This window comes from Eptatretus burgeri, chromosome 3 (assembly GCF_056783735.1).
Source record: "Eptatretus burgeri isolate ZD-2024b chromosome 3, Ebu_testis_v1, whole genome shotgun sequence".
In the NCBI taxonomy this organism is placed as follows: Eukaryota; Metazoa; Chordata; class Myxini; order Myxiniformes; family Myxinidae; genus Eptatretus; species Eptatretus burgeri.
Genome location: NC_140963.1, coordinates 30,545,130 through 30,572,445, shown reverse-complemented (window position 1 = coordinate 30,572,445; position 27,316 = coordinate 30,545,130). Strand labels below are relative to the sequence as shown.

Below are 27,316 nucleotides of genomic sequence, written 5' to 3'. Positions count from 1 at the left end.
TATATATATATATATATATATATATATATATATATATATATATATATATATATATATATATATATATATATATATATATATATATATATATATATATATATATATATATATATATATATATATATATATATACACATACATATATATATATATATATATATATATATATATATATATATATATATATATATATATATATATATACACATACATATATACATATATATATATATATATATATATATATATATATATATATATATATATACACATACATATATATATATATATATATATATATATATATATATATATATATATATACACATACATATATATATATATATATATATATATATATATATATATATATATATATATATATATATATATATATATATATATATATATATATATATATATATATATATATATATATATATATATATATATATATATATATATATATATATATATATATATATATATATATATATATATATATATATATATATATATATATATATATATATTTAATGGTGTGAACAAACTTTCTTACATCACTGGTGATGAAGGTTGAAGTCAAGTTTCATCAGCATTGTGTGTGTTGTTTCTGAGAAGAAAGCAAATACATATTATGGGGGGCAACCCCTCTGCAGACCCCCTTCGACATGGATTTTTTAATGGCCTGAACATTTCCTCACTGGTTCTTTTTTCCGCTTTCCTAACTGATATCATTGAATGCCTCATCTACATACCTATGAATCGCTGTACACTTCGCTTTTACAAGTGCTATAATTTTCAAATTAAGAGCTTGGAGCAATTTCATACATTATATCATGTGATTGTCCATGATCTACTCTTCTTCTTATTCTTTCGGCTGCTCCCGTTAGGCGTCGCCACAGCGGATCATCCGTTATGATCCGCATCTTGATTTGGCACAGGTTTTACGCCGGATGCCCTTCCTGACGCAACCCTGGTCGCCTCTTACGACACAGGGATAAGGTACACCTATTCTAACCGGGGCATACACCGGGCCCAGTACACTGGTACTCACTTCACCGACCTCGGAAGGATGACAGGCTGAGTCAACCTCCTGGTGTGTATTAATTCAAGCGGCCAACAGGGCTTGAACTCAGGACCTTTTGGATCCAAAGCCCTGACCCTAACCATGACGCCAACACCAGGCTTGTCCATGATCTACTCTCACGGACTAATTAAAATGTTGAATCGAAACAAAATTTGAGTTTGGAGGATCGGATTATGTGGACTAAACAACTCAAAATCTGGAGTGAAATCTGAAAATGTGAAGAAATTGGTGATGCATATTTTTTTGCGGGTATGTGCCATTACCATTCAGCTTACTATCACTTGCCAAGCTAACCTTTGTTCCTTATCCACCATTTCATTATCGTGCTTGCTTGTGTGCTTAAGCCACTTGCCGAGTGCTCTACATTACTACAGTTGAGAGCGGTACAGTTTGTGTCCTGATTGGGATGTACAGTCAGTAGTTGCTGCAAGGTAGTGGTACATATGAGTAGATTTGGATCTGGAGAGGGACTCCCCACCGGTGTGTGTGTGTGTGTGTGTGTGTGTGTGTGTGTGTGTGTGTGTGTGTGTGTGCATGCTTGATTACGAGTGCCGTGATTGCAAAGTTTTCTGAACACACACAAACACACACACACACACACACACACACACACACACACACACACACACACACACACACACACACACACACGCACGCACGCACACACACACACACACACACGCACGCACACACGCACACACGATATATTAGTGCTTGGCCGATATCAGCAATTTTTTGCTAATTGGCTGATTGGAGTCAGTGTGATTACCGAATACAGTATGTACGGTATACAACCCATAAACCTTGAAGAGCTATCAACCTTGTTTTGAAGGAATTTCAATAAACAAATTAATAAAACATTGAGTTTTGAACAAAACAAAAAAGAGATGTGCGTAAAAATTATTCTTTATAAACAGCTGGCAATCGTTGTGTGACGGGCAGAAAAAATATTGACTCGGTAATTTGTAAAACACGTTAATACAGCAAACAGCTTGGAAATCGGGTGTTATCAAATTTATTTTGCTTTGAAACTCACAAAGAGAAATAACATAACCTTTCTAAAGCACACCTAATTCAAATAACATTCTGCAACCAATTGCTTTAGAAATAGCCGCGAGTGCAAGGGAAACGTAATCGCTCGTACGCTGCTGAGGTTAAAAGTTCAAACCTACTGTACCTACCTCCTGGTCAAGTATATCTAGATGTCATATGCTCCAGGCATACCTGACTGCATCAAAGCATCAGTTCGATTTGTTGTTCAAGCAAAAGATATCATCATTTATAACACCGAGTCAACAGCCGATCAATTTACTTACTGTATGAATGATTGTTCGGAATTGAATCCCTTTGTAACCCGGAAATTCCTTGTGCTGTATTTTGTTGAAAACTTGCTTTTCACATGACCAGCCAAGTATGAAATGCATCTATTTTCCTGTTAAGAAAATACTTTGCACTGTTTTATTGTGGTGTCTTAATTAGCGATACTACTTGACTTATCAGTTATGTTTTGGGGCGATGGTTCTTCTCCTTCTTCTGTACACACAGTGCACTCATAAAGTTAGTTAAATTATTAAACACAGTTATTTAAATCGCAAAAATGGTTGCAAAATCACTTATTTAAATGTAAAAATGTTCGAAAAAATCCGACTTTATGCGAACCAAAACATATGGCAGATCACATGGATCACAACTCAAAGTGGATCATCATTTGCAACCATGAACCATCGAGGGTCTGCATTGCAAATGGCAAATTTTGGTCATACTAACGAAATAGAGAACAGCAAACTCACGAACGACAAGGGTTTCCTGACTCAAGTTGACTTTGAACTGCAAAAATTTTAATTCACTGTCCACAATACGTGCAAACTTGCACTCTACTACAAAAGAAATACCTATCAATCTAAGGGTCACTTTGCAAAACTGGGCATCTGGAGCTACGAAATGAAACCAAATAAAGTTTTAAAAATTGCGAACAAGCTTACATGATCACAGAATATGTACACACGAATGTTTTTTTTCTTTTAATCACCAATTGTATTCGCGAATGTGGTCTGGAATCAGCTCTGATGATTGACTGTCCCACTGAAACAGCTACATGCAAGTGAAAACCTCCCCCTGACATCGCTCATGCTTTCACGGAGAGTTTCAGTGACTCTGCAGTTACGGTGACAGAAATATTTTCCCTGCGTCACTCCAGATATTCTGATGACACACAAATTGCAATGACAAGTGGCATTTCAAACAATGATGAAAGAAGTATTGAATTGAGCTGAGGATTCACCTTGTGGGCTGCTCTTGTTTTCCTCTTCCAACATTGATCTCATTGAGGAGCTTACGCATATATCTTATGTAGGACAGAGACATCACTCAACATATTGTACTTTTACAGGAATTACGAGCACATTCGGAAACAATGCAACAATGCAGAAACAAAAATGGTAAAATTAATTTGAAACTGGACTTTTGAATACATCATAACCAATAGTTCAGATGAGAAAACTAACAGGCAAATTTACATTCAAAACCTACAACCAATCATTTATTTATTATTATAGAAAGGTCAAAGGCTCTTAGCTCATGGAGAAGGATATTTGAGAAGGGGAGGGGGGTGGACATACACAAGGAAGAAAGGAGGAATAATACAGAAATGAGTGACAATGGCCTGAAGGAGGAACGGAATGGGAAATAATTGGGGTGTGCAGAGGAAATGGTGGATGTGTATGGGCGAGGGCATGAAATCGTGATGGGCACCTGAAGACTGAAGTGAGGAGGATGATATACATTAAAATGAGGAGAGTGAGACAACAGTTGCAGGGAAATGATTCCTCATTTGGGAGAATAAAGGGGTGAATGAATGCAGGTGGGAAACCAATCTGGACTAAGATACTGGAGAATCATCGTTGTCTACAGGCAGGTGCAAGCATTTAAGATTTGCAGAGTAATGCCTCATTTGGACAGACCCCATGTTCAATGATGCAACACGATGCACCAGCGTGAGTTTGTGGTCAACTACCATGAAATCAAACAGAGTCTCTGAGGAGAGAAAGCTGTTGGGTTTATCTGATGCCGGATGAACCGTCTTTGTAGAGAAAACATAATTTTCCTGTTAAAAAAACAATTTTCCGGATGAGTTAGTGTCTTTAATCTCTCAATTAGGAAATCTATGAACCTTGAAGCTTTAATGAAAGAAATCTCTTTACGAGAGTAAGGAATAACCCATGAGACTTATTCAAACTTGAACCACAATATATTTTACATTACAAGAGTATTACAATGTTAAATGCATGTATAATTTCGAAACAGGACAAGACAGGTTGCGAAACATTCAGGACATTGCAAAAACTGCCTGCCCGAAGAAAAAAGCCTTTGCCATTTGAAACAGAAAGATGTGTAAAATTTGAAAGGGAAGGCAAAGAATGGCTCAACAATTGTTACGACTCGGTAACAATGCTGTTTTCAGCAAAAACCCCATTCATCAGTGGCCAGAGAGACCGTTGTGCAATGGAGCAAGGATGCCATTTTGGGCAATAGCATGTTGCCGTCGGGACATTGCAATTCAATGCAGGCAGGTAAAGAAACAAATTGGAATCATTGCTCATTGTGCCTTAATAAACATGACAAACCCTCACTCTGCTAACCATCTAAGATTCTAAGGGTAACAACAACAGAGATTGTAATTGACAAATCTGTCATCATTGGATCCATATTGGGAAAAATATACTTTAATTGAGGCAATTCTGAAGCATCACAAGAATTCACCATTGTCATTTGTTATTACTATTGCATCACACTTCTGACACCATTTTTATGCACTGTTGATGGTTACGGTAGTATCATTATTAGCCCCTGTTGGACTTGGTCTGAAATGGGGGCTTATGGATTTGGTCTCGATTTTCGTGTCCTTGCGTGAGTGCGTCTGCAACAATATCTCGGAAATGTATGGACCGATTTTATTCGTCCTTGGTACAAAGACAAAACATGATGGTTTACATTGGCACATCATTTTGTGTAATGATGCGATCAAAGATGGCCGACTGGCGGCCGTTTTAGTTGCAAAAAAACCCCAAAAAACCCAGTGTCTAACACGTCCTCAAACATTTCTCAGAGATGCATTTACTGATCTTGTTCAAACTTGGCAAACATATAATGAATAATGAGTTTCGTAAACACGTCATTTTACTTCAAGATCACATCCAAGCTGGCCGACGGGCAGCCATTTTGTTACTTGAATGTGTCCCCAACCATTTCTCAGACATGCATGTTCCGATTTTATGCATACTTGGCACAAGCACAGGATATGATGGCATACACATGCAGCTCCCATTATTTTTTTCGATCTGATCAAATATGGCTGACTCGTCGACTGGTGGCCATTTTAGTTGTACATAAATATGGACTAGCCCTTTAACTCCGTACAGCAAAATTATTCAAACAACAGGCCCTATGACATTTTATGTCTTTTTTACTTGTTCCATATGCAGCCTGTGGCTGCTGGCTGCATCATTGTTTGGAACACGGCTATGCCATTGATGAAGCGCCCCCTGTTTCCAGTAAGCTGGAACTCATTTTGCCAACCTCGGAAAGATGACAGGCTGAGCCAACCCACATGGTGTTATTTAACGGCTCGAGCGGAGCTCAAAATCAAGACCCTAAGATCTTTAGCCAGTCACATTAACCATTAAGCCAACACCAGGCTTACTGTTGGTGGTGAGGAGATAACAGAAAAAAAATGGCACTCGTGTCCAAAGGAAACGGTGCAGTTTGGCGTTTAATTCTCGTGATGCTCGGCAGCGAGAGCTCCCCCTTGTGCCAATTTGACATTTCCACCACTTAAAAATTTATTTTGATGAACAGACAGATGGACATACCAGATATTGAAGCGGCTATACTGCTCAAAAAAACAATTATGGTTTAAAGATATCTCATACCATATATGCCCTCACCGTCTTGAGACCCAAGTCAGTAGAAACCCAAAGACTCCTTTTTCAATGGCTTCTACCACTTTGGAAGGAAGGGGGGTTGAGGGAACACCATGATTTTCCCAAATTAAATGTTATTTATGTCTTACCCCTTCACCGTATTCCACCCCCACCCCCCCCCCCCAGCAAGAATGGTACTAATTTTGCTGACCTCAAAAGGATGCCAGACTGAGTCAGCCCATCTGATATTGCTTTGGCATGGCTGGTGTTTTACGCAGGACACAGCTCGTAAACAAACTGGTTTAACCATAAAGGCACTACCTGCCAGGCTACTTTAGAGCTAACTCGATACAAGGGAATATGCATTAAGGGTCGGCCATAGACTAAATAACGAGACTTCTACGTACTCGAACCTTGGACGACCGTAAAAACACCAAGCAATGATATCAATATTTAATTTCTTGCTTATTAATTAATTTATTTTTAATCACAGAAAACATGCATCTGTTATACATACCATCAGAAGGAATGGTAACAGTAATCATGATGACGATGATGATGATGATGAAGGAGGAGGAAAGAATACGTTGAAATTCCAAGCGGAGGAAGGGGAGAAAGGAGTGAATGGTGTTCACCAAGTGCCAACACAGATGGAAAAGCAGGAATAGTCAGGGGCAAAGTCCAAAAAAATTACACCATTACTATTTTTGTGTCCTTCAGCTTTAAGAGCCGAATCCAGTGGGATTTGTGCATTCATTTTAAATTAACCATTTTGTCTAGTTCATGAGGAATTGGTCAGAAACAATGCTTTCAAAGACAGCATGTTGATGAGAGCTACCAAATTAGTGTGTCCATTGCACAGTCCCCTTTTGTAATGATCTTTGCTTAAGCTCTATTGCCTTGTTGGAAGTTTCTTCTTTCATTATTTTAGGGTGAGTATATTACACCTTTTTCACATGGCTTCGGTGAGCACAGCCTATTTGAGCCCTCATTGGATGGAACAGTATCCATGAGCAACCATCTCAAGCACTTATGTATGCTGGTTGAGGGTAGGTGCACCTTGCAATATGGCATCAGGATAAGGTGGAATTAGTGTTGGTGCTGTCACTTGCAAAGAGTATAAGCAGTTTCCCTTTTTGATGTCTGGAAAAAATCAATTTCCTTTCACTGGAGAGGGAGGATAAAACAGTTTGGACAAATCATTTTTTCACTTGCTTTTTTCAGAGCTGTATGGCTTAGTGAAGTTGACTGCACGCTTCATAATGATGATATGTGTCGACGGTATACACTTGCAATAGCAGTGATTCAAGTGCATTCGCTTAATGGCAAAACAAAAATGTAACACAATGCTTCCTGATTGGTTGTGTTCTCCATTTGTGGTTTTTCAGAAGGTGTAAATAAGTTCTCGCATTGTTCAAAGTATCCACTGTCGTTTTTATAAGGTCAACTTTTGAGGACCAAGTTGTGATGCATTTCTGTTATCCCATCAGTGAATCCCATACAGCCTCCAATTATCTGAAAATCTGACAACTGTGTCCATTCTGACAACTTACTCTGTCGAGTGTGACCACTGTAGAGTGTGACAACTCCACCATGTATTGCTACAAATGGAGGTGTCACTGGTCTTCTACATTTTCCTTTTCCTCGTCAGTTGTTATCTCCATTTGGGTTTCAGGATGTGGGAAACATCAATCAAAAATGCCGTGTTTTTTTTTCGTTTTTGTGTTTGAGCACTATGTCCAGACGCAATGCTTTGTTTGCAATGCCCACACGTGATGGGATCATCTTGTCACACGTGAGCATTGCTTATTCATTTTCGAGGATCCGATTTGATTTGTGTTTCTATGATTGTTCTGGAACCAGGATGTTGAAATGTTTACAGATATGCCAGTGGATTACTCTAGAAGTTGTCATGTCTTTCTGTGTACAGCTGTTCCGACACGAGTTTTTTACATCCCGAAAGGAGGCGACTGGTACTTTCTGTTTCTACCCCAAAAAACCCGCATTTGTCCGATTGGCTCAATCCCACCATTTTCTTAAAGGCATAAGTGTAGTGTCTTTGGTCTTGAACATTTATGATGATGATTTGTAATACCGGCACTGCAAGTTGGTTTATCGCTTTGGTTTTGTTCATTAGAGAGAGGGATGACTTCAGAATTAGTCTTATTCTGTGTCGGTACTCTGCTGATTATTTTACATATTTTTTTGTGATGTACCTGGACGCCTTCTTCTATTCCTAAGTATTTGTAGGATGCTTCATTTTCTAGTTCCTGTATTGTTGTGCTTTCATTGATTGAGATTTTGTCTGTTCTTTTTGTTTTTTCCTTGTACAAATATGCATTTGGCACATTTATCAAGACCAAAACTCCATTTGAATGTCCTCCAAGTACTGCTTCACTAGTTTTAGTTGATCTGCCAATTTCTTATCATTTGGTGTGAAGAGTTTTAGATCATCCATGTGCAGTAGGTGTGTTACTTTTCTTGTTTCTTTGGTCAAACTGTATCCATGTCCTTGTTCATTGATGAGGTTACTCAGTGGGTCCAGAGCCAGACAAAACAGGAGGGGTGCGGGTGGGGGAGAGGCTGTCACCTTAAAAGATACCACATCGTATCTTCACTCCGAGGATTTCAATCTTTCCTTCCAAGTAAGGTAGTATCAGAGTTGTGTCCCAGAGCATCATTGCTTTCTTCTTCTTCTTCTTCTTCTTCTTCTTCTTCTTCTTCTTCTTCTTCTTCTTCTTCTTCTTCTTCTTCTTCTTCTTCTTCTTCTTCTTCTTCTTGCATATGGCAGCTTGGCTGCCGGGTAGTTATCATTTTGTCAGGGCGCGATTATGGCGCAGTTTCTGTGCTCTTATACTAGTACACTGGTACTCATTTTGCTGACCTCGGAAGGATGACAGGCTGAGTCTACCCCACCTGGTGTTAATTCAGGAGCCAATGGGGCTCAAACTCAGCACCCTAAGCTCCCAAGCCAGCCATCCTAACCACTAAGCCAACACCAGGCTAATCATTGCTTTCTCAATCAGGGTGACTATTTAAGGGTCAATTTTGTATATTTGGATGCATTTTACAATCCATAAGTGTAGGACACTATCAAAGGCTTCTTTGTAATCTATCCATGCTGTGGATAGGTTGGTTTGTCGGAGCTTGCAGTTTTCGAGGATGGCTTTGTTTAACAATAAATGGTCCATTGCTCAATACTATCCATCCTCTTTTACATCCTTTCTGCTCTTCCTCCAAAGCTCCTTGTTGAGTGAGGTGGTTGTAAACTGCATCGTTGATTATACCTGTTAAAAGTTTGTACGTTGTTGATAGGCATGTTATTTGTTTATATTTATTGGGTCGATGGGTTTCTTCAGATTTTGAGATTGAAAGAGTGTTGCCTTCTGTGAACCATTCATCCATTGGCTTTTCCCCTTGGATGAGTTTGTTAAATGCTGGAGTGTAGTGAGGGTGGAGAGCATGTAGTTGCTTTCGCCAGAAGTTTGGAATCCCATCTGGGCCTGGGCATTTGTAGTGTAGCAGCATAGCAAACCTGTTGTGCATTGTGTGATACAAGCACCAAATTTGGCACAAATGTACATTAATATGTTGCGAACATTTTCAGATATTGGGCCACTTGAAATTCTCGCTTTATGTCCGCCATATTGGATTTCAAAATGGCCGCCACTTGAAATCTACATTTGCTATTATCTTTGGACGTAATGCAGCGATTGACTTGATTCTGGTATCTAAATGTATGTTTTTGGGGGGCAAGGTATCCAATGGTACCATTTTCAACTTAATATTATCTATCACAGTCTGTTATATAATTTTATTTGGAAATTATCTAGGCAAATATTGGATTCAACACAATACTTTGAAAAGAATGTCTTAGTTCTGTAAATGTCTTAGGTATAATACTGACATGCTACATGGTGTAGTATTTGAGGCTAGGTATATACCGGTACTGAAGAGACGTGTACATAAACAGTGTCATGTTAACAAGTTCAGCATTGCCACAAGTACATGTATGTTGTTGACTCATCGTCATGTGCAGTCCCCTTCACACACACAGAGGGCTGTGCACTGAAGGGCAGCCTCTTTGCACTTGCAGCGCCTCACACACCCTTTCTTGCACTTGCAAGAAACCAGCTCAATGCAGCTGTGAGCTGCCTCAGTTAGCCTGGTCCAGTAAGGTGTGTACTGTCCTTCTCCAGTCCTTGACCAACCTCAGTTGGTTGGTGGAGGGAGCTCTCGTGCTGGCAGCAGTATCTGACCCCACACATGTCCACCTTGATACACTGCCCTCTTGACATGTTCCTCCAGAGCTGCCTTCGTTGGAGGGATGAGCTGCACATTGTTCTTCCTTGTGAAGAGTTTCCTCCTGGCCTTGTCAATGTCTGTGCATTTGCTGGTTCGATCATACAACAGGATCACGAACCTCTCGATGATGCGCATTGCATCGTCTGGTATGTCATGAGGTGCGGAGGACAGCAGCAGCGCCTCAGTGAGTTCTGGCAGTACCGTCCAGACTGCCCACGCAGTATTCTTGCCATGTCACTGAAAACTAGACACAGTGTCGCATCCAGTTAGAGCGTGGAACATTGGCAGTGCACGAGCCTTCTCTCGTCCCAATCCAGCTGCTATTTCGTGTGCTGCTCGGTATCGGAAACTCTGGCCTGTTCCGAATGCCAGCCACAGTTTGTCTTCTGGTTGCAACTCCTGTGCCAGGGACACTGCCAGCACCACAACATCGGTGTCTATAGTCCGGATGAGTATTGCATGGTGTCCATACTGGACTGCATGAGATGCATGCAGCAACATCCGACTGTCAGCTTCTTCATGGTTACATGGGGCGAGTGAGGTCAGATCTGGCAGTGGTGGCTTGCTGAGCACTGCCTCTCCATCAGTAATGACGAGTTGCTTGTCCTCCTGGTCAAACCATTCCATGAGAGCTGCTGAGAGGAACCTGAACAGCTTGGTCTTGTTGCTGTCCACTCATAGGAAGTTCTGCCAGTTTCCTGGTATGGCTGCGGCAGCCACCACACGCCTCCGCACACCTTGTCCCCCTTTGCACGTGTACTACCTTTCAGTGAATCAGCAAGGTAAGTATCCCAGACCAGATCCAGGCGTGACACTGTTTGCAGCTTCATGGACATATACGGGATGAAGATCTGTTGTGCATACTCTTCAAAGGTCTTTTATGCAGCCGGCTTCAGCATCTGGACGATGGCTGCTCCATCAAGCACAATACAGGTTGTGACAGGAGTCTCTGTCTTTGCGTCGGAGACTTCTTCCAAGCATGTGAGGAGATCACTCTTGGTACCAGTGCAGAGGCTTCCACCATCAGACAATGCAGGAGGACATGCCTGATTCTCGTGACAAAAGAACTCCTCAAGGTTTCCATCCTTCGTCTGGCAGCCAATGTACAGGCGTGCGAAGAGTTCACGGTCATTCTCGATGGAGGCGAGCTGTTGCTGACCTATGCTCTGGCTTCTTGGAGTGGAAGTGCTGAACACCTTCAGCTTGTTACGAGGAATGGGTGTGTCCACTGCCTTTGTTCTGTCCAACAGACACTCTCTGGTGAAAGCCTCGAACTGCTCTTGGCCAATCCGCTTGGCATTCATCACGGTCTCCACAGCAGAAGGATCTGTGATCTCCTTTGTGTTCATTTTGACAACATCCTGACTCTCCTCCTCGAATGGCTTGCCCATCTCCTCTATGACACCGACAGAGCGAACATCTTTCACAAATGAGGCCTGTACACTTGGCGTCTGATCATGATGATGTGTGTCTGTTGTTTGCTGTCTCCAGTGTTGGTTCCCATCCTGGAATTCTTCGATCACCCTGGCAACATCTGGTCTCGCAACCTTCCAGCGACGTAGGGCACTAGGGTTGTCAGTGAGCCCAACTGCTCCACCGTCTCCTTTGATGCAGGCATTATTCTGCTCATGTGCCTGGTCAATCGGGATTGAAGAGAACACCCTCTGTGTTTTCTGAACGGTGAAGTGGCTTTCCCTGAATTTCCTGGCTACATCTGGGTGTTTGATGGTGAGTTCGGCCATGTCCTTCAGGTGCACTGGTATCCACTCGCATAGTGGGTGTGATCCAGTGCATGGAACCAGGGGACCAGCTCTGTCAGAGCATCGAGGTACATCATTAACGATCCCTGCCTGAGAGAACACACATACAGTAGAACCAACAGTTCTAGTTCCAGCACGGTTGCCCAGTAGTGAAACTGGGGGATGTCTTCTCTCTGGCAACACCAGTCTTCAAACTCTGGAAGGTCCTCTGCATCCCTGGTTTCTCCCAGACAGTAGTGGTTGTAGGCACGGTGTTGCAGGATGTACAGTGCTGCTGCAGTCACTTGATGTGCTCTTCTTGTGCGCAAGACATGGGATGCTCGCAGGAATGAGTCTGCTGTCCCTGCTGTCGCAATCTCGGCTTGCACAAGTGCTTGCACCCAACCACTCCCTTTCAGCCAGTCCCCCAGTGTCCTCAGTGCCGCCATCTCTATGTGGAGGCCACTAAACATCACCACTATCTGGTCTTCACCATAGCTCTCTGGCCACTTCCACTGTATCTGCTTGGCCAAAGCAAACAGTGGCTGATCAACGGTGACCACTGGTGTCTGTCCAGAATTCAGGTGTTCCACAGCATTCTTCACGACGTCCATTGAGTGCCGGATCATGGCCACTGTGTGGGATCATGTGTGAGTGCCGGATCACTGTGTGAGTGCCGGATTATGGTCACTACCATTGGATTCCTTGCCCCCAAAAACAGACATTTAGATACCAGAATCAAGTCAATAGCTGCATTACGTCCAGAGATTATAGCAAATGTAGATTTCAAGTGGCGGCCATTTTGAAATCCAATATGGCGGACATAAAGAGAGAATTTCAAGTGGCTCAATATCTGAAAATGTTCACAACATATTAATGTACATTTGTGCCAAATTTGGTGCTTGTATCTCAAAATGCACAATTCTTTTGAATATTTGGCTAAGCCGCCCCACTATTGAAGTTTGGCGCTTTTGCGAGATGTTTTCTAATTTTCTCTTCATCAATTGTCATTGGGTGCATTTCCTGAAGTCTATGTTTCTTTTTCTTTTCCAAGTGTCATATCCAATCTGCTTCCTTGTTGTGTTCTTTCTCATCTCCAAATATCTTCTTCTTTCGGCTGCTCCCGTTCGGGGTCGCCACAGCGGATCATCAGTTATGATCCGCATAATGATTTGGCACAGGTTTTATGCCGGATGCCCTTCCTGACGCAACCCTGGTCACCTTTTACGACACAGGGATATGGTACACCTATTCTAACCGGGCCATACACCGGGCCCAGTACACTGGTACTCACTTCGCCGACCTCGGAAGGATGACAGGCTGAGTCAACCTCCTGGTGTATATTAATTCAAGCGGCTAACGGGGCTTGAACTCAGGACCTTTTGGATCCCAAGCCACTACCCTAACCACTACGCCAACACCTGGCTTCTCATCTTCAAATATACCTCACCAAAAATTTTCTATGTCCTCTTTCCTCCTTCGTGACTCACAGCATGTGTATTTAAAGATTCTGCATCATTACGTAAATATTGTAGAAATAATTTTATAAATGTGACATTTATGCAGAGAATTAGCACAAGCTCCAATCCAAAATGGGAAGTGTGCATGGATTTTTGAAAGTGGATCACATTAACATCAGTCCCGCAGAGCACCGCTTTTGCTTTAACAGCTTCAGATATGAGGAAAAATCGATTTCCATTCACTGTAGAGATAAACATTAACTTGTATAATGATGTCTGATGTGTGATGTGGGGTGGGGGAACTTCCCACCTTCCACCCTTGGCAGCAAAGGAGTCGTTTATGCCAAGAAAGAAATGTACTGACGTCTCGAAATTGAGACAGAGTCATAGGGCTTCCCCCTCACTCATCTTAGACAGTTTGGTGGTCTTGCACTGCTTCTTGCACCTTCTGCGCTTTGTCTCCACCAAGTTCCTCTCGACTTCACACAAGCATGAAGAAATTTGTAACTTGTTATTCTCTTGGTATATCAACTTATGAATCAACTGCTCCTCCTCTACAACCCCACCCCAATCTGTTCTCCAACCAAATTTCCAGTTTTCCCTCATTGGAGGTTCCTTCTGTATCCATGTTGTCCACCCCATGGATCCTTTCCTGCCCTCCATTCCTCTCTACACCCTTTGTTTGTTCAAGACTCCCTCTATCTTGGCCTTCTATTCTGCTTTTGGTCTCGGTCTCTCTCTCTGTCTCTGTCTCTGTCTCTGTCTCTGTCTCTGTCTCTGTCTCTGTCTCTGTCTCTGTCTCTGTCTCTGTCTCTGTGTCTGTCTGTCTGTCTGTCTGTCTGTCTGTCTGTCTGTCTGTCTGTCTGTCTCTCTCTCTCTCTCTCTCTCTCTCTCTCTCTCTCTCTCGCTCTCTCTCTCTCTCTCTCTCTCTCTCTCTCTCTCTCTCTCCTGTTCCTTTTGCGTGTATCTCCACTGTTCCTTTTTCATCCTGTTATGTCCTGGTCCATTCAGTATATTAGCTCTTCCATGAGCCTCGACTATGTATACAAAAAAATTGTAAAAAATTAAAACTGCACGAATGTGTCCTATTATTTTGTATCTCATCTGCGGAATTGTCTCCTGACTCTATTCTCGTGTAACCTTCTCTTGAGTGTTATGAACTCGTTTGTGGTTAGGTTAATCTTAATTTAGCTGAACCATGTGTTGTCAGCAGCCGCTTGGGTGTTGTCACATGATCTGCAATATAAGAGGAGGCATTTTCCACTAAGGGGGCCATTGAAGGAGAGTTCAGGCTCAGGGGTTGAACCCCGACTGGGACCGGAAGGATTTGATAACAGCGGATTGTGCAGATAAATTCAGGACTGTAGACCTGTGATTGAAACAAGCATGGTGAACTCGTGGTGTGTGCTCCAGTGGTGGTTCGGTGTTTTCCCAAAAGGTCGTTTCCGTCGCCCTATTTTTGTCTTTGCCTGAAGCGAGGCTTCACACCCAGCCGCGAAGAGAAGGTAGTCTTGTGCGGACCACTGTAAATACTTGGGAAACTGGGAGACACAAGAGTGCATAGATTGGTGACTGCAAAGTGGCCATGAAAAACGAGTTGCAAGAATCTCGGCCGTGCCTCAGAGGAATCTCACAGTGTTATCCAGCTGTCATCACTCAGTCTTCACCGTCGGTACCTTCAGTCATTGTACGGCTTGTCTTGCAGTGGCTTCACCATTCCTCTGTCAAATCTCTCACATGACGGATTCTTTGCCCATGCCTTTATACTGACGTTTACCCCAAGGCGTTATCACAGACCGTGGAGTGGAGGTTCTCTCTTGCAGACTACCTGTGGTTTTTGTTTTGCTGCAGGTGATCATACATTGTAGATTCTTTCCCTCAAGATCCCCCCCCCCCCGCAACCCACCTCTGGTGACATTCGAGGATTGTGCTGTTGACTTTTGAAGATCTTGGATTTTCCTCAAGAACTGCTCGACATTGACTTTCTGGTGACTGATAACCTCGCGGTATTACGTGTTGTTGTGGATCATGTCCCGAGATAAGCGAACTTGTTTGTGTTTAATTTATCAAATGGGATCAGTTGGTTTTGTACCTGGTATTTCTTGTCAATCGTGTCTGACCTATTTCTGTAGGTGACTTGCTCGGCCTATTTCCGTCATCAATTTCTGACTGGGAGATCGGAATTGGGAAAGGTAACCCCTTTCTATATATATTTCATATTTTCTACTCCGTCATTAAAGTGTTTAAAGACAACAGGCCATTGCCACTATCCCACTATCCTACTATCCTCTCCCCTACTTATCCACGAGTTTTTATAGTCTCAATTATCCCCCAGGCCTCTCTGACTTACTGACACTTTCATATTCCCAGATTCTCTCCCCACCTTCAATGGCCTTCTCAGGACATCTCCACTCGAGTTGAAGTGTCTGTATGTCATTTTTACGCACATTCCTCTTGGGGTAGATGTAACCAACTGAGCTATATTTCCACACAATAAAATAATGTTGAAGTGAATAAAAATGACACAGTATTTGATAACATTTTAGTTCAACAGGATGATGTGGAGGAGGTCCGTTGCCTCATCTGGGTTTGATCGTCAGCCCAACTATTAACTGTTGGGTTGATCCTTCATAGGCAGGGTGTTGAACGCAAATATAGTTGGTAATTCCAGCAAAGAACAAGTGGTTGGCATTGGCGGGACAAGAGTAAAAAGTTGGAGGCACAGAAGGTAAAGCCCAAAACGTTCGTGAGTGCCACGAGTTGTGATGGGCCATTTTGGGGAATTGGCACATGGAAGTGCAATTTACGACTGTTCAATGTGGTTTGCCGGTTTCACGCTAACAGGTTGATCTCACTATATTAATGCATTGTGATTGTTTTGAATTACGAAGCTAACAATACGTTTGTGAATTATTTGATGATTTGAGCGACTTTAAAATATTCATCTTTGTTGCAAAATTATGCAATTAAGATGACCATATATAATGTATCTGATATGCTTAATGTCAGATTTATTTTGCATTTGTTCTTAACTAGTGGATATAGCCATCGATGAAGGCTAATTGGATGATATAGGATACTACGGGGCGAGCATACAACAACAACAACAACAACAAAAACAACAACACAGAGATTAACAGAAAAGATGGAGACGATGATGACAAAGACAACAAGATAATCAACAACAATTACCAGAATGAAATATGAAGTCCAACAGAATGAGTAATTACAAAAAAAAAAGTCTCAGTGGTGACCAGCCTTGGTGGCGTAATGGTAAGAGCACTGAGTCTGGGACTGAGCACTGAGCACTGTTCGACACAGTTAGAGTACTGAGCTCTGAGTCTGGGAGTTTGGCAGTTTTAACCTGACCGTGGCCTCGTTATACTAAATACTTCAAAAATGGCACGGGCTGTCTCTTTGCTCGAAGTTTAACATTTATATAGGATAGAGCAGAGACACACAACCATATATTAGCAATCATTACAAAAACTTGATGTGTCTGTGTTAAAATTCCATGCAAGAGAATATATTATACAGGTGGGGCATTTATATCTGACACATTTGTCATTATTTTGGCAGGATGCAGTTAGGGTGTTGATCTTTTTTTACTCCCAGTGTTGCAGGTGATGCCTGAAAGTTTTGAATAATGGACACTGCGACTTACAGACGAGAATTCACCTGCATTCATCGAATAATTGAAGGCAAACGTCACTACAACCATCCACACTTGCTTAGGACACATTGCATGCAGTAATGAACAATATGCTGATTTGCTGTCAGGGATGCAACAATTCCAAAGTAGCCATTTGTCAGATGTAATTTTAAGTAACTGTGTTATACCTCAGCATAATTTTAAATCTGCCTGCTTTCCAACCATGTGCTAAACGCAGAATTTGTGATGTTCATTAATTTTTTACAGTACTTATAAATGTGTCAGTTATAAATGCCCCACCCTGAAGAATTGCAACAATAATCCCGTATTGTTCGGCTTGAAGTACTACCCGCTGGAATGCTGTATGTCATCTCATATCGCATACATTAGAGAAAAGTTTACTTTTGACTGGGCCGAACAGAAATAAGGAGGCTTTGGAAGAAAATTTTGATGGAGTGAGAAAAATTGGATTATATCGCTAATTATGCCAACAAGTTTGGTGATGATGCATGATGAGAGAGAGAGAGAGAGAGAGAGAGAGAGAGAGAGAGAGAGAGAGAGAGAGAGAGAGAGAGAGAGAGAGAGAGAGAGAGAGAGAGAGAGAGAGAGAGAGAGAGAGAGAGAGAGAGAGAGAGAGAGAGAGAGAGAGAGAGAGAGAGAGAGAGAGAGAGAGAGAGAGAGAGAGAGAGAGAGAGAGAGAGAGAGAGAGAGAGAGAGACAGAGACAGAGACAGAGACAGACAAAGGGGCAGGTACTGTCCTCTTCTATATACTGTAGATAGATAAAAGTCAAAAATGAGCTGAAATAATGTGATCACTGTCATTCTTATATTGTCTGCGAGGAGACAAGTCACCTGCGATTTTGACCAAATTTCCCCTAATAACAAGGTCATGGTTCGGACTTCTTCAATGTGAAAAAGTTTGAGTGAAGCCACAGCAAGGAGACACAACAGCCGGACTTCAGCTCCCACATCTCAGAATTTTGTGATGAAATTCTTACAAATTGAGCATCTGCCGGCATCCGTTGTTCCCACTTGATGAAATCATAAGGAAAGAATTACGAATGTGGTCATGACTCCTGAGAAGGAAAAAGGAACCAGATTTACCTGCCCCGTCCTGAGAATCATCGATGGGAGAACTTGCATCTTGTCCCACTGATATCCAGAGGAATTTCAGAGAAGGTCCCCACCTCTTGGCTTTCAAGTTTGAAAATAAACTGTGTGTTCCATGCAGATGATGTGTGCAGAAGACACCGGAGAACACAAGCACTTATCGTTCTGGCACCACAGTTCGAGCTCAAGAAGAAACCATTCCTAATTGCGTAAATGTTTGGAGCCATAAGGTTGTCCATCACAAGGTATTCAAAGAGAGCCAAAGCACAGTGAACACGGTACCGTCGCTACGTGGGGGCTCCCCATGAAATAAACGAATACTACAATGCTCAAAACAGTTCACCAAAGCAAAAGTGAGTTGAAACTGAACTGCAGAGAAAAAAAAAGAAACAGAGGACTATGGACAGGGAAGTTTGTGACGGTTGGTCTGAGACAGGTGATGCCAAAATCTTGCATCAGCTGAATAACAAATTCCAAGCTTCAACAAAGTGCAGTGAGAGGACAAAATTCTTACTATGATGGCCAGAGATTGGACAAGAAAGCAGGTCGAGGAGGAGTTTGGACGAGAAAAGCACAACACCCTCATCATCGTAAGAAACCTGCCCACATACAGAAGGACCTGATTCTCCATAACCCCAGGGAGGGGTGTACCACCCATTAAAAACAAAGAAAACTTGAATTGCATGTTGAATTTTCCATGTTGCCGAACTCCCATCAAATGGGTGTTGTCTCGTTGAGGTCAGCGCCGCATGTGCCGTGTGCTTGTGTGCCATGCATCAGACCGGAAATTTGGTGTGCCTTGATGCGAGGTTGGTCCACCTCACGTCATAAAATGTCTTTCCGAAATCATCTTTGATCACTTGCAATTGCCCCCTTTAAAAATGCCACATGCTGGAGTTTGCCCACTTCCCAAAGAAAGACATCAGCTTTCATCGAGCAATGAAATGCACTTCCGCAAAGACAAATGGTGCCTGAAGCGTCGTATAGAAAGTGGTCGCCGATGGACGGGTTGATCTTCGGTCATTTCCCCCATTAGCAGGATATCTCAAAAGGTTATGGACGGATTTGGACGAAACCTAGTGAACATATTGTGCGTGTGACAAGGAGGAAATGATTAGATTTTGGTTAAGATGTGCATGTAGATCCGCCCTATCAGTGGGATACAAAGCGTAAACTGTTCAGCATGGCCGAGGTATGTGGTCTACCGAGTGATGTTCTAATTTAAATAGACACTAAAAAAGAAAAAAATTTACTTGTCCTTGGTAATGACATTGCTGTGAAGTATATGTTTTCTAGCTTATCTTCCCAGTTAGATCGAAATAACCTTTTTTTTTAATGCAGCAGCCGAGTGGCACTTCTCAGAAACAACATCCCATTGGAAGAAAGCTTGAGACCGAGTGGGAGGCACTATCCATTGTCATGCTGTACGAGCCAGGCTGCAGAGGCCACACGATGAACAGATCATAAAACCAAGACAACTTTACAAATGGGTGCAGAAAGAACTGCCAGCGATGTGCTTCAGGTACTATCCCCAGGAAGAATATAACAATTAAAGAATGCCTCTTGGCAGAAACATGGGAACTCAGATGCCATTCATTTGTCCTTGTTTCGAACACCCACTTGGTCATTCATACCCACGACATGAAATCTTTACAGTCTGAGGCTCGTGTCTCAGTGCTTGAAGATAACACTTCCTTTGATGACATCATGGCCTTTGTCACGTGTGAAACCAATGGCCAAAGGTGACTGGGCTGCATGCTGGATACCAATGCGACACAGAGGAATTGTCAGTGAGCTTCCTTCCTTTACACGGCTCCACAGCCAGCGTCCTTCAACTAACCCAAGGAATCCCTGCGAAGCTGCTCAACCACTGCACAAGTGTGCTGAACAAGGGTGACCTGAAAAATACGACTTGTCACACTTATCGACTCAATGCAAAGGAACGAGTAGCAGCAGACAGGACGCTCTCACAGTGGATGTAAACCATTACTTACAGTTGGCTTACAGTTATAACAGCCACCCTTACACAGTTGTTGTCGGTTGATTAGTCTCACGACGTCATTAGGCTGCCAGGAACAGCCTTTAATGAAAGTTGTTCAAATCATGCTGCCTGACCAATCAATTGTGTCTTCTGTTGTGCCTTGTGGTCTTTGTTGTAAAGAAAAAAAAAGTTGAAATGCAGACTGCTTGTGAATTAAAATTAAAGTTAAAGGCCTGGCAGGATTAGCAGGTTCACTAATACTTGCTGTAAGTTTCGCCTGATAAGAATGCAGGCCAACCTTGGGTCAGTCAAGAGACATTCATATTTATGGTAAAATTGCAGAGTAGCTGGGGGGAACGTGGGGGAGTTAAGAGGGGATGGCAAGGGAGGCAAAGAGTCAAGATGAGTAGGTGGGCAGTGCAAGGGACAAGATACAAGCATTTGAAGGAAAACAAATACTAGAAGTGTAGCATCTCCCAAAATAACAGACATTTCAACATTTGTACTCCATTTTAGGAAGTTGACCCAACTGAAGCACAAATGATTCAATTAGTCTCTCCAAAGACTGGAGTAATTACCTAACTTCTCACTTGTGGGTTGTTGTACACAAGAGTTGACCTTTTCACCTGGGGGTTTATAAGAGTATGCTTCCCATTGTGGCGTATGAGATGGGGCTGACATTGAGTGTTAGCCATTAGTAACAGCAAATGACCTCTTTTGCTCCGACAAAGGGCTAGTTCTCGAAACATCAGAAACACACATTTCCCATGGCAGTAAGTACACACTTATAAACTATTGGGAGATAAATCCATTGTTTATATTGTCCACTGATGCAGACCGACACTTGCCTTCAAAGAGACCAGTGTCCTGTTGTGCAACTGCATTGTCTTCATCTGATTTCCTCTGCCATCCCTCCACCCCGTAAAGCAGTCTCTTATTGTTTATGCTCCAGTTGGGTCTACGTTTGGTGGAGGGATGAGGAGGAGCAACTGGGCTTTGTAATTATTTTAGGTGCGAATGGGACATTGGAGATTGTTGTTGGCCTCTGAAGAGGTTCCTAATTTTGCAAGTGAGCAATATGGTCAATTGTTATTCATTGCTCAGTGAGCTGCACATGAATCTCCCATTGAGCCAGGGATTTGAACCGCAAGTTACGCGTTTTGAGCTTGCCTCCGAATTCTTGCTGATAAAATCAGTTTTCAATGAACTCCGTGCGTTTACCAAATCTTGTGGATTCGCGAGAGAATATATTTCTTTCAGAAAGTGAAACAAATATCATATGATAAAAATGGCTTTGCATGTGTCATGCTCAATTCATATTTAAGTGCTAAATGCTAAGATTATAGCACAATGTACATGATGTATACTTAGCATGCCATCTGAAATTCATTCTGCAAATAAATGGCAATTATCAGAAAGCAGCTTGTCCCAGAAAGCTTAATGTGCTCTACTAAATCAATGCAGCCCCAAAATGTAGCACCACCATTTATATTCTTCACTGCACAATTTTGTAATATTATCACCCACCCCTTTCCCTTGGCCAATCCCACGGCATCCCGCTCCCCTCCACCACCCTTGCGACTCATGATGGCAGTGAAGCACAGCTGCTCCTAATATCAGTGCTGTTCTGATCATTCATGGGCAGATGCACACATCAGAATGCCAATCCAATTACAGGATGTGGCATGAAACTAAATCAGCCAGTGCCAGATAATATACAGGATCAGAGTATCATGCAAGCACTGGGATACCAAGCAACTAAACACACATTTTTTTTTTTGCCTCATTTAATATCCTTCTCCCGCTTCCATCTGACATTGTCTTGATTGATGTACACATTATATTTATGAATGGTTCGTTGTACAGGCCTACACCAACCCGTATCTATCTACATTCTAAGCCTGGTGTTGGCTTTGTGGTTCGGGTGACTGGTTTGGGATCTGATGGTCCTGAGTTTGAGCCACGTTTTTTTCCCACTGAATTAACACCAGGTGGGGTTGACTCAGCCTGTCATCCTTCCAAGGTTGGTGAAATGAGTACCAGTGTACTGGTATCGGGACACAGCGATAGCGGCGGAGTCGTGCCCCAACAACATGATAGCTACCCGGCAGCCAGCTGCCACACGCAATAATAACAATAAGATCTACATTCTAAAGATTGAAATCACCCGAGCATCTCTAGAAATCTCATTTTCCTTCATCTGTAAAATCAGCTTCCTAACACTGTGCAGTTTCTATATTTCCATTCAGGTACACCAGAGTGAACTGGCGAGAGTTATCTGTCAAAGTTTGTTTGTAAGCTGTTCTCCAGTGTGTAATACAGTCTGTCTTTCATTCAACGGTGTTTAATGTCTTGCCGAATTCAGGTTTGCACGCCTACAATCTCAATTAACAGTTTTAATGCCATGGCTGAGCATTTCAAAGTCGAGACGGGCGTGATTAAGTGTACTTTCTGATGTTTCCCATTTGTTTCCGTCGCCCTCATCCATCTATCGTCTGCGGCCTCATTCTACTGTGCGTTGATATGTCCTCTCTTGTCTTCCTGGTTTTCTGTATGTCCTCTGTCAGTTTGTCCCTCTGCTCCAATGTCAGTATGATGGCCTCTTACCCTCTGTTGTTTAGCTCTTCCATTAGCCTTGACCTCTGTACAGTATATAAGTGCAGTGTACAGTTGCGGCTCTAGAATGCATGTGTCATTGCTAGTGCAGCAGAATGAAGAACTAGCCTTGCTGGTGAAGGATAGTGTTGATTTGCATAGACGGATGCTGGATGGAATCAACAGAACATTGATGGAAGTATGCTCACCGCTGTGGGAACCAAGGAGAAGTTGACGTTTTGAGCATTCATGCTTGGTCAGTGCCAATGAGGGGTCAGAGGAAGAGTTAACCGCTTTTATTCTGATGAAGGGTTCATGCTCAAAATGTCAGATTCTCCTTGCTTCCTACTCTGGCTAGCATGCCTCAATCAATGTCCTGTTGATTCCATCCACGGTTAACACAACATTCAATTTGTAGTCACTGTGGCAGTTTCCAAAGTGGTGTCACACATTTTTCTGCACACTAACATTTGTTTCTTGCCATCAAGATGTAAGATACCATCAGGCATTTACAGCAAAATATCAGTGGAGTATCTATGACTACCAACACTTATTTAATGGTCCCAATTATTATTACTTCCATATTCTTGTGAGCTCTGTCAGGAAAAGTACTTTGCTCAAATCATTCATGAACCGGACGGCCAGGCCTAACGTTCCACTGAAGGTTATTTGAGCAAGAATTTGTAATTTATTCAGCGTGCTGGAGATAATTCACATACTCTTCATGAAATTAACCAAGGCAGATGGAAGACCGAACAGGACACCCAGCCTCATGTCCATCATCGGGTGCATTTGTGATGCAACGCCGTGCCTATGAAGCAACATTTGTCAGTTTATATTTGGGTCGTGAATCAAAACCAGACTGGACACCACATCCCATCGGACTATCAGTGGAATATATGGCAAATAAAATTGACGACTTATGGAAATTAGAAATGGCAGAAATGGCACATTTGTTGCATTAATAAATGGTTATACTGCTGGTCATGTTTGTATTCATGGAAAATTTTCTCTTCCTTCATTTTCACCTGTGATATCAACCTCGAACAAAAAAAGACACACAACCACTTATAATTTATGTGCGCATGCACGTAAATAGCGTAAATAGCAGCGCATGCACGATGCCAATGCACATACATGGCTATGCTGCTCTTGAATTATAAAGGATACAACACAGCATTAACTGCTTCACACGTGAGTAACGGTTGTTGGCGTAACATCAAGTCATAGGGAAGCTGTACAAGGCCTTTTCCACTGTGATGTTTATGTAAAAAAACATATTGCTAATCCTGGTTGCACAAAACCAGATTTTCAATAGCTCAGAAATCTGAAAGTTTCTTTTTTTTAGAACAAAGAAGCACATTGTTGTGAAATATTCTGCTCTCAAGAAGCAAAATGGATCAGCCTAAGTTACTCTTCTACAAAAGCATGTCACATACCATATAAGCATATTCCAGAAATTCCAGAAACCATTATTGAGAATTGGGTACAATTAAAGAGTATACAATACAGCAAGCATGTTAAACAATAAAATAACATCCAAAATCTCTTTGCAATGGCAACCATAACCAGTAACCACTTCACTCTGTCCACCCAGCCAGGCAGAACGATACAAAGACCATTGATAGACAAAGCAGCGAACCGAACTACAGCATATGTTATCGTCTTAGTAAATATTAAGTGAGTACCATTGAAATTCCATATCTTTCAAAGGCATGTTTTCCAGGGACACTTGCATATCTGTCCAATCAATCGTCAGACCGTCCATCCACTGCCATCTCAATTGCGAACAAATGGACATGAACATTCGTTTTAGCGCATCTCTATGAAAACGACTTCTCTCGCATTTCCAGAGAACAAAATCCTTCAAAGTTATGCAATGAATTTTTCACAATTGGTACGCAGTCAAATATGCTACTAACTAGCATGGTTTTCTAGTTGTAATGTAAAAAAAGGAGAAAACAAAACGAACAGGATCTAACCGACACCTTCATGTCAATGTCACATCAGTGCGTCGAGATTTTGAGGCACCAAGCAATTAAGAACCACTATTGAGTATCCAGCAGATAAGCCATGAATGAAATCTTTAAATATGTGACGATGAAAAATTTTCTCACACAGTCTTGTGAGCGAGTACACAAGTGCTGTTCACATATTATGTTCTCATGGGATTGTTTTCTGACTCTGCTGTATACAGATCCAGTAGATCTTAGAAGTGTTATCAATTTGTACATCAAGGAAAACATTTAATGCATTAAAAGCACTGAAGAACAAATATAGCATGATGGGTGGTATTAACCTGTAGAAATGCAATCAAAATCGGGGTAATTATTAAATGTTCATTTGAGCAATCGGGTGCTTTTGTATCTTCTCTTTTCCATTGTTGTGCTATACTTTATGGCTTCAAAGTATCTCCTTTTTATAATGTTGCTTGTTCCTGCTTTAACAAAAAAAATCTCAATCTTAAAATATAAAATGAAAAATATTTAAATTTTTGGGGGGAAGAATGGCTGTTGAGCAAACAATTATCATAACTGCAATTTAACTACGCACTGCGGTGCCAATATTCGCTTCATTTGACTATGTTCTTCTGGTCCTGCAGATGCCACAACATGGAATATGGATGATCTAACGTTTTTTTCCCATATTACTTCCACTTGAAGTGCCTTTATTGACTCTTCATTGATTTCTCATGCACCTGTGTTCTCGAGAAGAGAAACCTCATGCATATTGTACAAGTGAGTCAAATAGTAAGACACTTCTTTCGCTCCTAAGACAAATGAAAGTAATGAGAAATGCAATAGATGATGGAGCGATAAGCTCTCAAAATTTTAGAAAACAAGTACAATATCGGTATTCACAAGATATTGCTCACATCTGCGAATACAAAATGGCAGTGCCTTTAACTGTTAGCGCAATAGTAAAGTGGCATTTACACATTTGATTATTCTACTTGCATGGTGTGAAACCCACAATAAAAAATCCACGCAGGACTCATAGCTAAACATTGAGAGTTGCTCGAATTGAAAAAAATATGAAAAAGTTTTGAAAATGACTCAACAAGTATATATGATGACATAGGAGCAGTTTTTCCAACTGCAGCAACAATTGATGGGGGCTGTACATGCGTCTCAGAATCAACATTAAGAGATGCAATGTGAGCATTGAGAGAACAAACAAAATGTGTTTTTTCGAATGACATTTAAAAAATAACTTGAAACTACAAAATTCATTGAAGAAGCACAGAGTACTTATCACCAATTGTTTAGAGGCGAATTGCAGAGGAAGCGGAGATGGAGGGGCTGGTGGAAAGTGCATGAGAGTAAATTTTTGAATATTTGCAAACTTTGAAGCACCATCAGCCAAAAAGGAAAATGTTTGTATTTAAAATTGAAATGCCATCTATAATGACTCCATACAGCTGCAGTCGACAACTAGAATGCACTCAATGGAGGTGCTGACTAACACCGTTGTTTTCCCTTCATGCAATACCACTCCAGAGGGCGCTAATCTATAATGTCGCATGGTTGCAGTGTGAGTAAATACTGTCCTGTATAAATTTTAATGTTAAAATTTTTTTCTTGATAGCTCAAAGTTGAATTGTTTGAAACATTCACAATATTAACCTGTGTGCTAAATTAGGTGATTATAGGTGCCCTTATTGTCGAATTATTCTTCCGACAAATAGCCAAGCACACAGGTGGGATGATCACAATACTCATGCACCAAACATAGGGGCTTAAATTACTGCATGCTATACAGCAGTACAAGTGATAGCTCAAACTTGTAAATAAATAGATTAATAATTTTGTCCCAATATCATTGATCTCTGGAGTGTATCAATTTGAAACGTTGACAGTGGACTACAAATAGTACAATCTCGGAGAGGGAAAGATGTTGGTAAGGTAACCCTGTACTCTCTCAATATTTACATAAATTTTAATGAAGATAGAACTATCTTGCAATTGAAAATGTAAAGCGTGCCATTTTAATGTCAGACAAATGCAATAAAACGTTATGCTATTTTCTGTTATTATATATTTTAAAGCATCAGCCTTCCTTTCTGCACAGCTTTGAGAAAATTATTTTTAGCCATCCTTTCAGACCCTGGTTCTAATGCCATGTGCACAAAAATACATTGTTTGGAAAAGGGAAATTATACATTGAGAAGAAAGGGAGAGAAAGAGCATCCCACCTCGCGGATTTCACGGATTTTGGAGCCACCCTTTCCAATGAGCGAGCCACACTGGCTGGCAGGAACAACGAGGCGCAATGTGACTGGAGGCTTGCTTGGTGCTGAGCTCTTGCTCATTGACATGTTGATGTCCTGCCATGCATCACACGTTTTTCTGTTTGACATCTTTCCAAAACTATATGGAATAACCCCACATAATATATATATATATATATATATATATATATATATATATATATATATATTATACATAAAACAAATATGAAGGC

The 27,316-nt window shown here is 41.4% G+C and overlaps 1 protein-coding gene and 1 long non-coding RNA gene across 9 annotated transcripts in view; one reads left to right on the top strand and one right to left on the bottom strand.

The window, feature by feature from the left end:
• The window catches only part of LOC147029619 (poly(rC)-binding protein 3-like), a 481,413-nt gene that overhangs the window by 89,477 nt on the left and 364,620 nt on the right, over positions 1–27,316 (bottom strand). For all 8 annotated transcript variants that reach the window (XM_085872817.1, XM_085872812.1, XM_085872818.1 and 5 more), the window contains one exon: positions 27,048–27,179. In XM_085872817.1, the coding sequence (XP_085728943.1) occupies positions 27,048–27,179 (132 nt within the window). The remainder of the gene's footprint in view (positions 1–27,047; positions 27,180–27,316) is intronic.
• LOC147029626 (uncharacterized) lies at positions 14,787–22,728 on the top strand. The gene is made up of 5 exons (XR_015055965.1): positions 14,787–15,501; positions 15,646–15,705; positions 15,884–15,941; positions 17,129–17,214; positions 19,618–22,728. It is a non-coding gene; the product is annotated as an uncharacterized LOC147029626 (long non-coding RNA).